The 15,335-nt window shown below is 39.2% G+C and overlaps 1 protein-coding gene across 1 annotated transcript in view; it reads left to right on the top strand.

The window, feature by feature from the left end:
• The window catches only part of LOC139449541 (anoctamin-7-like), a 50,391-nt gene extending 36,716 nt beyond the window's left edge, over nucleotides 1–13,675 (top strand). Inside the window, exons 20-23 of the mRNA XM_071230978.1 lie at nucleotides 538–723; nucleotides 1,765–1,895; nucleotides 4,397–4,439; nucleotides 6,567–13,675. Of these exons, the coding sequence (XP_071087079.1) occupies nucleotides 538–723; nucleotides 1,765–1,895; nucleotides 4,397–4,439; nucleotides 6,567–6,666 (460 nt within the window). The 3' untranslated portion in view covers nucleotides 6,667–13,675. The remainder of the gene's footprint in view (nucleotides 1–537; nucleotides 724–1,764; nucleotides 1,896–4,396; nucleotides 4,440–6,566) is intronic.
• Nucleotides 13,676–15,335: the final 1,660 nt, after the last annotated feature.

Below are 15,335 nucleotides of genomic sequence, written 5' to 3'. Positions count from 1 at the left end.
ATATTTGTATTAATCAGAAGTCCATCCATCCTTCCATTTGTCCTACTTCCACGGAGACAAGAACAATTTGGAAACCACTATGGACACACATCAGTAAAAACAGGGACAAACATGTTGATCGTGTTTAAAAAACCCTCAAACAAAATTTCTATAGCCCTGACTGTGTATTTTCATCTTTCTGAGGCAAGGGAGGTAACTGAGTATTAAAGTCCAGTTTCTGCCATTGCAGAACTAGCCTGGAATTTCGTGGCTCAAAACCATCACTGAAAAGTCATGTTTCACAGACATGTTTGAGTGTCAAGTTGGAAGACCATCAAGGAGAATGTTTTACAATGTTGTAGTTCAGTTGTATTCTCAATATATGACAATATTCCAGTGATTTGATATCAAAGAATATTTGGCAAGGCAATCAAATTATCAATTGTTCTTACTCAGGAAAGGCTTTTGTAAACATGGATTTTAAGTCCTAGAAAGGTGTATTGTAATCCTTTGTTTTTTGTAAATACTGGTAGACCCTTCTTTGTTGATCCTGTGCAGATCACGTCTGACGTCTGAGAACGGGGATGAAGATGTGCATGACAACATGCGGGGCATGATCAATGAGTCCAGCATCGTGGAGGAGCCAGCATCGAAGGCAGAACCCAGTACGCTACGGAAACGACCTTCGGCCAACAACCTCTGGTATAGCTCAGAAAAATCAGCAGGGTCCGAGTTAGATAAGAGGTAATTTGCTGCAGATATTGTCAAATACAACAATAATCCTTGTTGAAATATTACTTGTAAGGTGGCAAATATGTGTTGTTGAATTTAAATATATTTTAGGCTAAAAAAATAATAGTCTTGGTTCTCCTGCACCGCCTTCATCATCAGATGTTTGCTGCACATTTCGTTTTAGTTCCATTTGAAAAAACAACAACAAAAGTCTTAAGTATGCCAAATGAAACGGTATTCAAATACTGTATTTTACTCATCAAGAGATACATTAATGTAGGGAGGCCCTTTCCCAGTGTGATTGTACAAACATACTAGTTTGAACAAAAAAAGAATAATAACACGGCCGTCCGCCAGCTTTATATTTTCAAAGGCCATTGCTTCAGAACCAATTCTTTCATTTCTTTAAGCCTTAAGGAATCAAGGTTTTGATATTAAAACAGTGGTTTGTTTAAGATAGAAATTTGAACTGATTGTACAGGTTATGAAGATATAATTTTCATGCATATTAACAGAAAAATATTATGACTTATCAACAGTTGAAAAGAGTGAAATAGTCACATGAAATATATAGCCTGGCTGGTGATGCGTCGGTATTTTACAGATTTTCCCTATACACTGTTTTGCAATCATATATTGGGATATTATGAGCAAGATTACTCCTTCAAAATTTTGGTTTTGGAAATGTCAGAAGTTTGACTATTTAACAAGTTTTGCAGGGGCGGATGAGATGAAGACAACATTGGGTTGTGCTTGTTGCTGCACACTGTGATCATCTTTGAATTCAATGCTTGTTAAACATGCTCAGGGTGACATTTGAGTGAGATATACTGTGTCATCATTGTTGCAATGAAGATAGCATTCAGTAGTAACATAGTCACACTGCATACTTGGTAAACAAGTTAAAGATTCGAAAATATGTTATGTGAGCATGTGTCTTCTTGAATGCAAAACAGAAGTGATTGTGAACATAGTTTTTGAGAAAATGGACAAAATGTTGTTATATCACCAGCCAGAATGTTAGTGTAGCTACCTTTCGTCCTTTGCCCATAGTCAAGGCTTAGTCAGCATGTCTGCTATTAATCCTAATGGCAGTCGACTGCTACGATCCCAGACGTCGCGAGAAAGTGAAGAGGAGACAACTCTGTCGACCATGAAGCACTCAGATACTATCGATGACATCGGTAAGATATTGCTTCTTTCAGTTTTGTAGTCAGTGAACACTGTCCTCTACTGTGGTCAGCGGAGGCAGGGTATCCAGCTTCTAGCAGCCCTGTGGGTACCTAGTCCTAGCAGTCCTGCGTGTACCCGGTCCTAGCAGTCCTGCGTGTACCCGGTCCTAGCAGTCCTGTGGGTATCCAGGTCCTAGCAGTCCTGTAGTTATCCAGCTTCTAGCAGCCCTGTGGGTACCTAGTCCTAGCAGTCCTGCGTGTACCCGGTCATAGCAGTCCTGCGTGTACCCGGTCCTAGCAGTCCTGTCTGTACTCTAGTCCTAGCAGTCCTGTCTGTACTCTAGTCCTAGCAGTCCTGTCTGTACTCTAGTCCTAGCAGTCCTGCGTGTACCCAGTCCTAGGTCCTGTGGGTATCCAGGTCCTAGCAGTCCTGCGTGTACCCGGTCCTAGCAGTCCTGCGTGTACCCAGTCCTAGGTCCTGTAGGTATCCAGGTCCTAGCAGTCCTGTGGGTACCCAGTCCTAGCAGCCCTGTCTGTACTCTAGTCCTAGCAGTCCTGTCTGTACTCTAGTCCTAGCAGTCCTGTCTGTACTCTAGTCCTAGCAGCCTAGGTCCTAGCAGTCCTGTCTGTACTCTAGTCCTAGCAGTCCTGTCTGTACTCTAGTCCTAGCAGCCCTGTCTGTACTCTAGTCCTAGCAGTCCTGTCTGTACTCTAGTCCTAGCAGTCCTGTCTGTACTCTAGTCCTAGCAGTCCTGCGTGTACCCAGTCCTAGGTCCTGTGGGTATCCAGGTCCTAGCAGTCCTGCGTGTACCCGGTCCTAGCAGTCCTGCGTGTACCCAGTCCTAGGTCCTGTAGGTATCCAGGTCCTAGCAGTCCTGTGGGTACCCAGTCCTAGCAGCCCTGTCTGTACTCTAGTCCTAGCAGTCCTGTCTGTACTCTAGTCCTAGCAGTCCTGTCTGTACTCTAGTCCTAGCAGTCCTGTCTGTACTCTAGTCCTAGCAGCCTAGGTCCTAGCAGTCCTGTCTGTACTCTAGTCCTAGCAGTCCTGTCTGTACTCTAGTCCTAGCAGCCCTGTCTGTACTCTAGTCCTAGCAGTCCTGTCTGTACTCTAGTCCTAGCAGCCCTGTCTGTACTCTAGTCCTAGCAGCCCTGTCTGTACTCTAGTCCTAGCAGTCCTGTCTGTACTCTAGTCCTAGCAGTCCTGTCTGTACTCTAGTCCTAGCAGTCCTGTCTGTACTCTAGTCCTAGCAGTCCTGTCTGTACTCTAGTCCTAGCAGCCCTGTCTGTACTCTAGTCCTAGCAGTCCTGTCTGTACTCTAGTCCTAGCAGTCCTGTCTGTACTCTAGTCCTAGCAGTCCTGTCTGTACTCTAGTCCTAGCAGCCCTGTCTGTACTCTAGTCCTAGCAGTCCTGTCTGTACTCTAGTCCTAGCAGTCCTGTCTGTACTCTAGTCCTAGCAGCCCTGTCTGTACTCTAGTCCTAGCAGTCCTGTCTGTACTCTAGTCCTAGCAGTCCTGTCTGTACTCTAGTCCTAGCAGTCCTGTCTGTACTCTAGTCCTAGCAGTCCTGTCTGTACTCTAGTCCTAGCAGTCCTGTCTGTACTCTAGTCCTAGCAGCCCTGTCTGTACTCTAGTCCTAGCAGTCCTGCGTGTACCCAGTCCTAGGTCCTGTAGGTATCCAGGTCCTAGCAGTCCTGTGGGTACCCAGGTCCTAGCAGCCCTGTGGGTACCCAGATCCTAGCAGTCCTATGGGTACCCAGATCCTACTTAGGATCCACCCGACCTGAGTACCCAAGATACCATTCCCAAGCCCTGGTGGATGGGGTGGTGTATCTTTCTTGTAGATATTGAGTTTAGTATTTTTCCCATAGTGAAACAATCCCTGCAACATGAAATATTATGACTAGAGTAGGAACATTTCTGTGTTTCTATCCCAGTGAGTATACCTAGTACCATTGGGGCTAGACTGCAGTATGGTTGGTCCATACCTTCCGCCATTTTGGGATTTGCATCAGGTCCTTCTTTTGTAATGCTTGTGGACTTGACCTCCCCACAAGGCTTTGTAATAAATACTTTGGGAAGTAAATGTCAATTTCTCTTACCAAAATTAATGAAAATGATTCATTTGTTGAAATTTTGCTGCGATGGATGTTATTGATGAGCTTGCTGCACACTGTTGTGGAACTTCTATTTTCGAGTAATTTATTATGTTGATGAATTAATTCCTTGAGATTCAGTTTCAAGGATTAATCATATTAAACCATACAAATGCATGATGAGTAATTTTATCTGTGTATTGTGAGCTTAGCCCCCTATTCTTCAAATAGCCGCATTGTCGCATGCCACTGTATTAAGAGCACCACTTGAATAGGGCTAACAGGTATCTGGTACAAGGCTGGTGTACCCCATATTGCTGGAAGATGATTAATATGGGGATTGGTGGGTCCTAATGGATAATTCTGTGATGGTTTACCAGCTCAGGGTCTTTGTTGTATACGTTTTTTTTCTGCTGCAGATGAGGAGGGTGAACCAGTGGCCCCGAGAGAAACCAAACCGAGGTACAAAGATTCCGAGTGCTGATGTGACAGTTTCCATGTTGGGTTGGTCTCCTCGCTTTAACATCACTAGCTGGTCTCAACTGTAGATGTAGCTCACCTGCAGTGAGTTAGCTGGTCTCAACTGTGGATGTAGCTCACCTGCAGTGAGTTAGCTGGTCTCAACTGTAGATGTAGCTCACCTGCAGTGAGTTAGCTGGTCTCAACTGTAGATGTAGCTCACCTACATTGAGTTAGCTAGTCTCAACTGTAGATGTAGCTAAACTTGCAGTGAGTTAGCTAGTCTCAACTGTAGATGTAGCTCACCTGCAGTGAGTTAGCTAGTCTCAACTGTAGATGTAGCTCACCTGCATTGAGTTAGCTAGTCTCAACTGTAGATGTAGCTCACCTGCAGTGAGTTAGCTGGTCTCAACTGTAGATGTAGCTCACCTGCAGTGAGTTTGCTGGTCTCATTTGTAGATGTAGCTCACCTGCAGTGAGTTAGCTAGTCTCAACTGTAGATGTAGCTCACCTGCAGTGAGTTAGCTAGTCTCAACTGTAGATGTAGCTCACCTGCAGTGAGTTAGCTGGTCTCAACTGTAGATGTACAGTAGTTCACCTGGATGGAGTTAGCTAGTCTAAACTCTAGCAGTAGCTCACCTGCATTGAGTTAGCTAGTCTTAACTTCACCTGAAGCTCACCTGCATGGATATAGCTAGTAATCACTATCGATGTTAGCTCACCTGCCTGAAATTCACGTCTTCACTCTTTAATAGCTCACCTGCATGGTATTACCTAGTTTTCTCTCTGAATGTTCGCTCACCTGTACAAGATATGTAGCTTACTCTCCTGTCTCACCTACTGTTAGCTTGCACTCCGTAATAAAGTCACTTTCCTTGCATGCCTTTGTGTGGTTTGTTCTTTGATTCCTTCTATATATGTGTGATGAATGGTGTTAAAAAATATGGAAAGGACAATTTTATTAAAAAAAATACCCAACCAAAGCAAACTTTTCCTTAATTAAATTTGTTCTTTATTTCTCATGACTAACAATACTTTTCAGATGTTAAGAAACTTAATAAAAATAAATAAACCCAACTAAGTTTGAGCCTTTTTTAAAAAGTAATTTGAAAAAGAGGCCTTGAGTATTGGGTCACCTGTCTTGCGCTGAAAGTGATTAATGAAGTTAATAAAAAGTATATTAATTTATAATTTTTACCCTGTGGTGTGTTTTTTAAATGTAATTACAAAAGAGGCCTTAGATATTGTGTCACCTGTCTTGCACACATTGTGATGTTAGTTCAGTCACATCCCCCCTGTGGGGGCCCAGCACAGGTCACCAGCACAGGTCACCAGCACAGGTCACCAGCACAGGTCACCAGCACTAGTCACCAGCACTTTGTCATAAGAGGTGGCAAACCTTGATTGGATTTCTGCTTATTTCAGTCACTTGTCTCTCTGGCCCAGACTTGATTATTTAGAGACTGCCCTGATACCACAGAAATAATTTTGTTGAGGGTGGAGTACAGCAACTAAAACAAAAGGAAAAATGATTAACAAGGAATGTCACCTCATCACTAGCTGTACCTTAGAGGATCCTCACCCAAACCTGCGATTTAGGATAGTCGGATGGGTTTGCAGGTTTAGAGAGACTAGTGTTCTGCTTTTGTTTTATCATGTTTGGATATTAGTTAATATAAATGGTAACAGAAAAGTTATGTTTAAACGTTCTTGCTGTACAGATTTGCAGTTCAAGATACTAAAAGAATATATCTGAAGCAGACATAAAGTATACATTAATGATGCTACCTACATATTTAGCTTCTTATCACATTCTTGTAACGATAAGAAACATTTGAAAAACATGATTGATACAGTTTATGTAACGTTCAACTGGTCATCTTTCTGGTATACTTCTCAGGGAGCTGAGAATGATAACTGTTCTGTAGACCAGGACAATAATGTTTCATGCTGTTAGCATGCCGTGGCACTATGGCAGTGGATGATGTTAGTTCTTATTGTTCCCGATGATGATGGGTTTGAATGAAAGTCGTCCTGATTGTCATAATTGGTTTTGCAGCACGGTGCAAAAGGTGGGTTGAACTAACTCACTCATTCACTCACTGATTGTTAATCTTATTGTTGTTGCAGCCCACCAGGTGTAGTATTGCCCACCTACAGTGATCAAAGTCGCTCTGTGTGGACCATGGACTACCAGAAACGAGGATCCATGGGAGAGTATTCAGTGTAGCTGTAGTGACCACACAGGTTAACCCTATCAATATACGCTGCAAGGTCAGGCTGTCATCAGTGGCCGGCACCACCCCATACTACACAGCCAAGCAAGCTTTTCAGGAACAAAGGTGTACATAGTGTAATGTTTCAACGTGAACTGTCGTCAAGCACAGATGAAGATCAGCATTACTGCAGCAGCTACAGTGGCAGTTCCCTCATCAGCTGTGAAAGAAGTCCCTTCACATTATACTCCGTCGTGTCCCACAATATACTTTATAGATGCAGTATACTCAGTCCTGTCCCCCAATATACTTTATAGATGCAGTATACTTGTATGATGATCTGTCACATGATGACGTGATATTTTTCTATTGTGACTTATAATGTTTGATACTTATCTAATCCAGTTGTTAATGTACAGGAGATTTACTTAAAACGAGACAGTACTTTATATGAGAACATTCACAAGAAGTCTTCAGTTTACACAACCCGATTGGTTATTTGTTGTGTCCTATCCATGACAGTGTTTTATGTAAGTTTGTTTTTAGAAGTTGTGGATGTCCTGTTTCATTGTTTGACTTAACTTGCTACCAGTCTCATTGGACTTGTGTCTCATTTAAGAACGTGCCATCAGAGGTTTGTAAACATGCATAGAGTACATGTGTGATTTACAACCTGGAAGGAAGGAGACTGTATGTAGGTCACAATTTTAGATTTTATGGTTTAATATTTACAAATAACCCTGGGTAGGATTTAATACGAATAAATTTGTATAGCTCTTTTTCGTTTCGTTTGGCATTGTTATTGCTAAAATAAACATGTTATAAAATTGTTACTTTGTATGGTAACCATGGTAACATCTACATATGTTTCCATCTTTTCGAGAAGGCTTTGTTCTCTACATAAGGTTTTAGCAGCAGACATAGACAATATACAATACATTTGATTAATTATATTCAAAAAAAGGTATTGGTCACTTTTTGGTTGGAACTTTATGGTTCTCTGTATTTGTTTATTTTTCGAATCCATGAATGATAGAGTGGTCAGATTAATAGAAATAAATTATCATTATTTGTATTTTAGTTTCTGGTTTGTGTTTTGCTGCAGGTCTGTCAAATCCAGAAATAGAAATATAAGAATGTGTTGCCAAATGAAATGTTTTTATGACTGGAATCTCCAAAATTAATTTTATGCGTCTAGTTGTGGCAGAAGGTTTGGATCTTTGTCAGACTCCGATACCTCAAACGTACCACACTCCTCTGGGAAGATCCCACTAGCACTTGACTCATGATTTGTGCATGTGGATATATCAATACCAGTAAAGCACGAAGTCACGTCAGTATTTGTGAAGATCCCTTCTAGTAATACCGATAAGTTTACATTTGTAAATTCAAAGGTACTCACTTTTAAACATGTTTGTCTGTATTTAATTTTACCTTCCAAACATTTCAATTTCAAATATGTTTACAATTTTGTGATATTATTCGTTTAACTTTACCTACATGTTATGTGAACATGGTCACACTTACACTGTATGTGTCTGTAAACAAGGATTGTTGATTTATCAGTTTTAGAAACTTCAAATATACATTTCTTACTTGTTCAAGTCATTTTTTCTATGTCCTTTGTAACAGTATATATATTTGTGTCTTAGAAACACTTTGTTACCTGCATAATAATTCTTGTAATTTATTATCAACATTCTGTAAATAATGTACCAGTAGATGTCTGTGATGAAAAGGAAATGTATATAGTTTTTACTTTTTATATTTACCTTTGTATCAGGAATAGTGGTTATGTTTCAAATTATTCCTTGTAACTTATTCTGCATACATGTACATAGTTTCTGCCATAGTTCACACAAGCATCTACACTTGTCTGAAGGATTCGGCACCAATACACACACTACTTTGGGGGATTGTTCCTTCAAGTTGTTACATTTCAGGCTGAATTTGCAATGTCCAGGATATGCATATTTTATGTCTGGATCTCAATCTGACTATTGGACAGATGGGCTAGATTTCTTTACTTGAAGAGTGAAAAATAGTTGCATGTGTACTTCTAATTTAAAAAAAAGGACAAATGACTTGTTTGGAGTAATGAGTCAGAAATATAAAAAAATGAAGTTTTGGAATATAAATTTGTTTCTTCGATAAATTTGTTTTAATTTGAAAACAAAAAATTTACATCTTGCAACAAGTATTTGAATACAAACACCAATTAGTTGTATGCCGGTTCTTTAATAATCATACCATGCATACTGAAAGCTATGAAGTATATATTATTAAGTAAGAATACATATGACATTTCTTACAAAGTAATTCACTGGGGGGCATAGACAGTATTTGCTTTATTAACATCCTGCTCCTATTTTAGACCTATCCATAAGTATTCTTTATAAGTACCTGGTACTACAGCTGAAAATTTAAGTAACAATCTGTTTTTTCTTGTGTATAGTACAGATGTTTTACAGAAACACAGCAGTGTTGAAGGTGTATATAACTGTCTAGTAACTATCAACAAAAAAGGGTTTAGTTTGAACTGAGTTTGTTCTGTGGCTGGATCTCTGACAACCAACTCAACGTGTGTATAGTTTAGATATGCACCCCATTTGTCAATTTACAAAGCAACCAGGGCACTGATTATGGCGAATACAGTACATGTTTTTGTACATGATGCCATTGCTGAAAAAGTAAACAATATGATCTATATCAACAGTAGGGTCCATGATAATATTATTCCTAGAATCATGTATTTGATGTTTTTCAAGGTACTGGGTATTTCTTTTTAGAGATGAATGTCAAGGAAAATGAACTACCGTATTTTCTTGAGTATAGTGAGTTTCGAAAAAACACAGCTGTGTAGAAGAGGGTGCGCATTATACACGAATTATGAGTTTGGATGTTTTTTTCCCCCATGGAAAGACATTACCGTGAGCACGAAACACCGGAAATACCATGTCAACAAATTTGTATACTATTGAAGGCACTGCTTCTAACCATGGAGTGGTAGGTTACCTATAAAGATGTCTGACAAATGGTTTCATTTTATTGAAATTGTCAAAAATTGTTACCATGTTACAGCATTCGTTTCTACAATTAGTCTGTTGTTATCAATGAAGGCATTATATAAACTGGAATATATACAAGGTATGTGTGTCTTGTTTACGATGTCAGCATACATTACGATGTCACTGTAATTATTGTTCGTAGAGATTACGTAGGTTTTGCCCTCTTGTGTTTAGTCTCACATTTTTAGGCTGAAAAAAAAGAAACTGTTTCTCGGTCATCGGCACAATTTTTATTGACAATAAAAAAGAAAAAAATTCAAATTTGAAACATTCTCTTTTATCCATAATATAAAATGCTTGACAACTGGCATCGTATTAAAGAGACGAGTTCAGAGTGAGCCCATTTGTGTGTTGGTATTCTTGGTGGGAAAAAATTATGAATCGTTCCTATGGCATCACTTTTGTTTTAAGAAAAAATAAGCCAATGATCCTGTCTTCCCTCATCACTTTTGAGAAAAATGTGCCCGAGAAACATTTATGTTTTTATTCAGCCTAATTTTTTTCATACGCATGGAATTTCACTTATTTGCAAGAAGTCATAAAGCAATGATTAAAGCCCCATGTGACCACAGGGTTAAACTTACTTCGGCCAATATCAAATCACGTGTTGTTTTGTGAATGGTATTGCTATGCATGAATCGATTGATCAGGAGTTCAAATCCCAAATTTGTCTGATTACCATCCTTGGTTAGCACCTCGTGGACTTCACCATCGTGGAAACGTCTTTAGGCTTCCCTCCCACATCAAGATTACTTGCTGTGATATAAATGAAGTAGTGTTCAAAGCATGACTGATATATTCACTGACTTATGATAGGTTAGGATGTGACATGGGTTGTTTACATATGTCTACAAAAACATTCTACTTCCCAAGGAATGTGGTTGTTGAGTTTTTGGACTGGATTCACAGTACAATATACCTGAGAGCATTGGTAGAGAAAGTTGAGTCCTGGGAAATGTGCATCTTTTCAAGACAATGCCATTAAAGTCCAGTTTCCACCATTGCCGAACTAGGATGGAATTTACAGGCTCGATCGTAGCACCACCAGTGGCTATTATGAGTTATGTCCCTTCTATTTCCCTCCTATTGACCAATCAGATGCCACCTCTCATATCATATTACTACATTGCTTCAAACATAATAGCAGCGCCCACTCAAGATGATCTGATCTGATTGATAATCTATATTATCATGAAACGGGCCTAAACACGCGAAGTGCATGAAATCACTTAAACACCTTATTTAAAAACATGAAAAGATTTGCAAAATATCTGTCAATGCCCAGCTGGCAGTACTCATGCTTTACAAATCCTTCAGTCGACCGAAATCTGTATGTTGAAATCCATTTTGTTTGTCTAGTTTGTTACATGATTTTGATTGGACTATGTTAGTCCAGCCAAACTGTAGCTCAGGAATTCAAACCTAGTTTGGCAAGGGTTGAAACTGGACTTCCATAGATAGTTAATGCCCTTGACCCAGGAAGATGGGAAGTGTGCAGATAATTAATTAATTCAAACTGAAAACAATTAGAGTTATTATTCTGTTGAAGAAGTGTTCACCTTGTTGTGGCTTATGTAGATCTGGTTTGTTTTGTTTTATGAACAATGGCAAAATTAAGTGGTATTATATATGTAATTAAGTACTTTTTCGTTAGATTTTGGTTCATAATGTACCTAAAACTGGGTGACAAGTATGTGTTAATTTGAAATTAAGGGGCCACATTATCATGAGATGCTTTCTTGCTAGACTTCTTCTGTCTTCAAATATTGTATCAATTGGTGTTGATTTGATGTTCATCATTCCTGCTATTAACATGGCAGCAGTTACTCAGGTCACAGTGTTGAGTTGTCCACGTGTTATTTACGACTCCATTTGAAACATACGTTACTCAGGAAAGATTTTGTATTATTTTGTGGTCTGTTTGGTGTTGTAGTTGTGAATTTTTCAGGTCAGATGAATAAATCCTCCTTTTCTAGTTCAAGAGGGACTACAGTTTTTACACATCACTAGTCTAGTTCTAGAGATGTTGGAATTAATGCCCCGTGAAATGGAGACATTGTCTCATTATTTAGTTACTAAGGGATGTTTTGTTGGCTGATTTGAACAAAGTTAAGCTTTGATAAACCTGTAGTGGAGACACAGAGGACTGCCAGGACATGATCCTAGCTTGAAGGCATGACTTGTTGCTCATGCTTTCCACCACTGGTTTGCTTGGTCCAGACTGTCTACAGGTCACTGTGACATAGCTGCAGTGTTGCTGATGGGGCATTCACTCACTTTTAAAGCTCCACATCAAGTTTTCATTATATAGAGTTTGCTCTTGTTGTAGTGATTATACTTTTGGCACAAGTGTATATTAAATTATATTTGGAAGAATATGGAAATTGCTTACTTACATACAGATTTAGGATGTTATATATATTTGTACAAAGATACCTTTTCTTCACAATCCACTGTGCCTTGACTGGTACTTGCTCTCTGATGATTTACGAAAAGCCTATGCCGATTAAAATATATTTTAACTGAATTCAATTGTCCTCATTTGTTCTGTTGGCAATATCTTTGTACTTATTCTTCAGTTGTGGAAATAACTGATGTTAAATTTGCTATAGTCCAGGGATTAGTGATATTCTGAATAACAGGGTTTCACTGTAGTAAGTAGTTTTTATTTTGTCCTAGATTTACAATTGAAAGCTTTTATTACTGTATGTTTGTTGATGTGTTCATACACGTTAAAGTATAATAGCATTTTGTTGTCCGTCCATATTCAGGTATTTGCCTGTTTGTAGTTTCTTGGTTGTTACTTCTATTTTTACCAAGAATACTTGGTTTTCAATACTTAGCATCCCGGCTATGCTGAGTTTATTTGCTGTTTTATATTGGTCAAGCTGTTGGGCCACATCCACATCTTTAGATTGTTAATTGTGACATGTGAACGTTTATTTTCTTCACCCGTCCAATGCATCTATGTGTGTTGTATTTATCTGTTTAGTGTTTTGTTTTCCTGTCCTATCTTGCTGCCTAAATACCGTATTCGACGTAATAAGCGCCCCACTCTAATAAGCGCCCATGGTGACATTTCTGATATATTGGCTGGTGAACAATCCCAATTAGCACCCCTTCCGATTGATCAATGTACACAAGACTAATGATACGCACTCGTGTGTTATATGCACCCTTAAATATGGGCAATAAAATTCTGGAAAAATATATCTGTCGTACATAAACATTTCAGGCTGTCAGCATAACCATGAAATTTATCTTTCAACTCTGTTTTTTTTTCACCAAATAATATTCTAATCAGAGCCCCCATTTCTAATTTTGAGAGCGCCCTGGGTGCTTATTATGTCAAATACGGTACATACATTTTGTTAAATATATTTGTTGTAACTTACACTTATACATATTACTATTATCTGTTATGTTTCATAACTTTTGGGCAATATCTGCATACCATTGGTGTGTTTATTTGTATATTTTTTTATAAAGCTACAAAATTTACTTATTAGACCAATGTGCTGGAATATCATTTTTTTTATCATTATCAGTCAATATCAACAAAATTATTTGTTCAAATCTATGAATCAAGTCACTAAATATCAACATTTTGCATGGTTTTGAATTTCCTTGGTTATATGAGTATGTGTAAATGTTCCACTGTCAACTATGTATACTTCCTCAATGCCTTAATGTGTTACACATCGTGCTATGGTACACTTGTTTTTCAAGTGCTCCAATGTTTTCTAGTAGAAAATATGTCAAACCAGAAATAAGTCTAACTGCAAGTAATGCCATAATTGATGTCAACTTTTAAAATGATTGGCATATGAAACAGTAAATAAATGCAGGCGAGTTTTGATGTCATGTTTACAGAATGATAGGATTGTGTCCTATCTAGGTTTGATAATATGTATGAGTCAGGTTACAGTTGTTACATTTCTCCAGTCTATTTATATATATGAAATAAAACACTCTTCTGAAAATATGTTGTTTGTTGTGTAAGGGAGAGAGTACTCATGACAGTACTGTATGGGGCTATGATGGTAGGTCAAAAGTACAAGGCCCAAACAAGAGTGAATGAGTGAGTGAGTTGAGTTTAACGTCGCTTTTAACAGTATTCCAGTTATATCACGGCGTGGCAGCTTAATGTGGGAGAAAAGCCCGAAGTGATGCAGGTCTCAGACGTTTACCACTTCGGTGAAACCCACGAGCACGGGTATGGTGCTGACAAACCTAGAAACGTAATCGGGGCGAACCGGGATTCGAACCTACAATCATAGGTTTCTGGCGTGTTCGAGGGACGCAACTCTGCACAGCGATTCGCGGCCCCTTAGACGAATGGGCCACCCGTTCCCCACGCCCAAACAAAAACAATCTGAGGCAGGAATGAGTTGCTGGATGTAGTTTTCAACATAATCACCCTTGTTTACAATAAACCTCTGATTTGGCTCCCTGTGCCTCTCAATTCCTGTACTGAAGTAGTAGCATTGTGGAGCACCCCCAGATACCCTACAGGTCTTCAACTCCTTGGCATCCAGTTCGTGATTCTGTGGTGCTGTGCTGTGCTGTGCTGTGCTGTGCTGTGCTGTGCTGTGCTGTGCTGTGAGAAAACTGATAAAGTTCCTTGGGGCTAGATCTGGAGACGAGACTGGATGAGGTACCTCTTCAAATCCGCCCTGGCACACATTAACCCTTGCAACACAGTGTTGTAAAAGAACTATTGTAGTTTATACAAAGGTTATTTTCATTATTTATCTTTCAAATATTTTGCTCTTGACAAAAAAGTCATACCTGATTTAAGAGTTTTGATGTTGGTTGAAATCAATGAGTGAAGCGTTTCCATATAAACTGTTTAGATTTTAACAGTTGGTGGAAAAATACATACTATATCCGGGATCGGGTTCGTGGGTCTGGAGTGGAAAGTGAAAAGTGACGTTAATGCACTGTTCACTTTATACACCTATTTGCTATTAAAGGGACTTGAGTATTTGGCTGTGCTCACTGGCCAGGGCACCCCTCACAAACAAACAAACAAATAACATTAATATGTCTATTTTACTAGCTACAGTAAATTGTTTTCCTGGTGCGATGTTGTCAAAAGTAATGTTTTTTGTTTACAAATTCAAATTTCGTTGAAACGAAATAAAAAGCATGGTGGTGTGAACGGCACTGTCTATCAAGCAGTCCGTGTTTACAAGTAAAAGAAGCGTTCGTACAATATGGCATAGGAACCGCCAAAGAACTCTTTGTATCGCTTGTTGTTTATCACCGGACTCATAATATTCCATTTTTTATGGCGTCCGTGTGTAGTTTGTTTGTTGTTTAACGCCGCACTCAGCAATATTCCAGCTATTTACAGCGGTCTGTAAATAATCAAGTCTGGACCAGACAATCCAGTGATTGACATCATGAGCATCGATCCACGCACGTTATACAGGAATAAGTTTGAAATTTATACACCAAATGATACAGTCATCTATCCCCGAATCGTTGCCCAATGTACCTGTTCACTCTGACGACTCTGCTTCACCTGCGCCGGGATCGAACACACGCCGCGAGGTTCAAAATTACGTCCAGATGGTGTTGTGAAAGATGCAATTGAATGGCGTGAGCGA

Source organism: Haliotis cracherodii, unplaced genomic scaffold (genome assembly GCF_022045235.1).
Source record: "Haliotis cracherodii isolate W230 unplaced genomic scaffold, xgHalCrac1.p SCAF_8, whole genome shotgun sequence".
Lineage (NCBI taxonomy): Eukaryota > Metazoa > Mollusca > Gastropoda > Lepetellida > Haliotidae > Haliotis > Haliotis cracherodii.
Note: the sequence above shows the minus strand (reverse complement) of the source record. Positions and strands in the feature narration are given on the sequence as shown.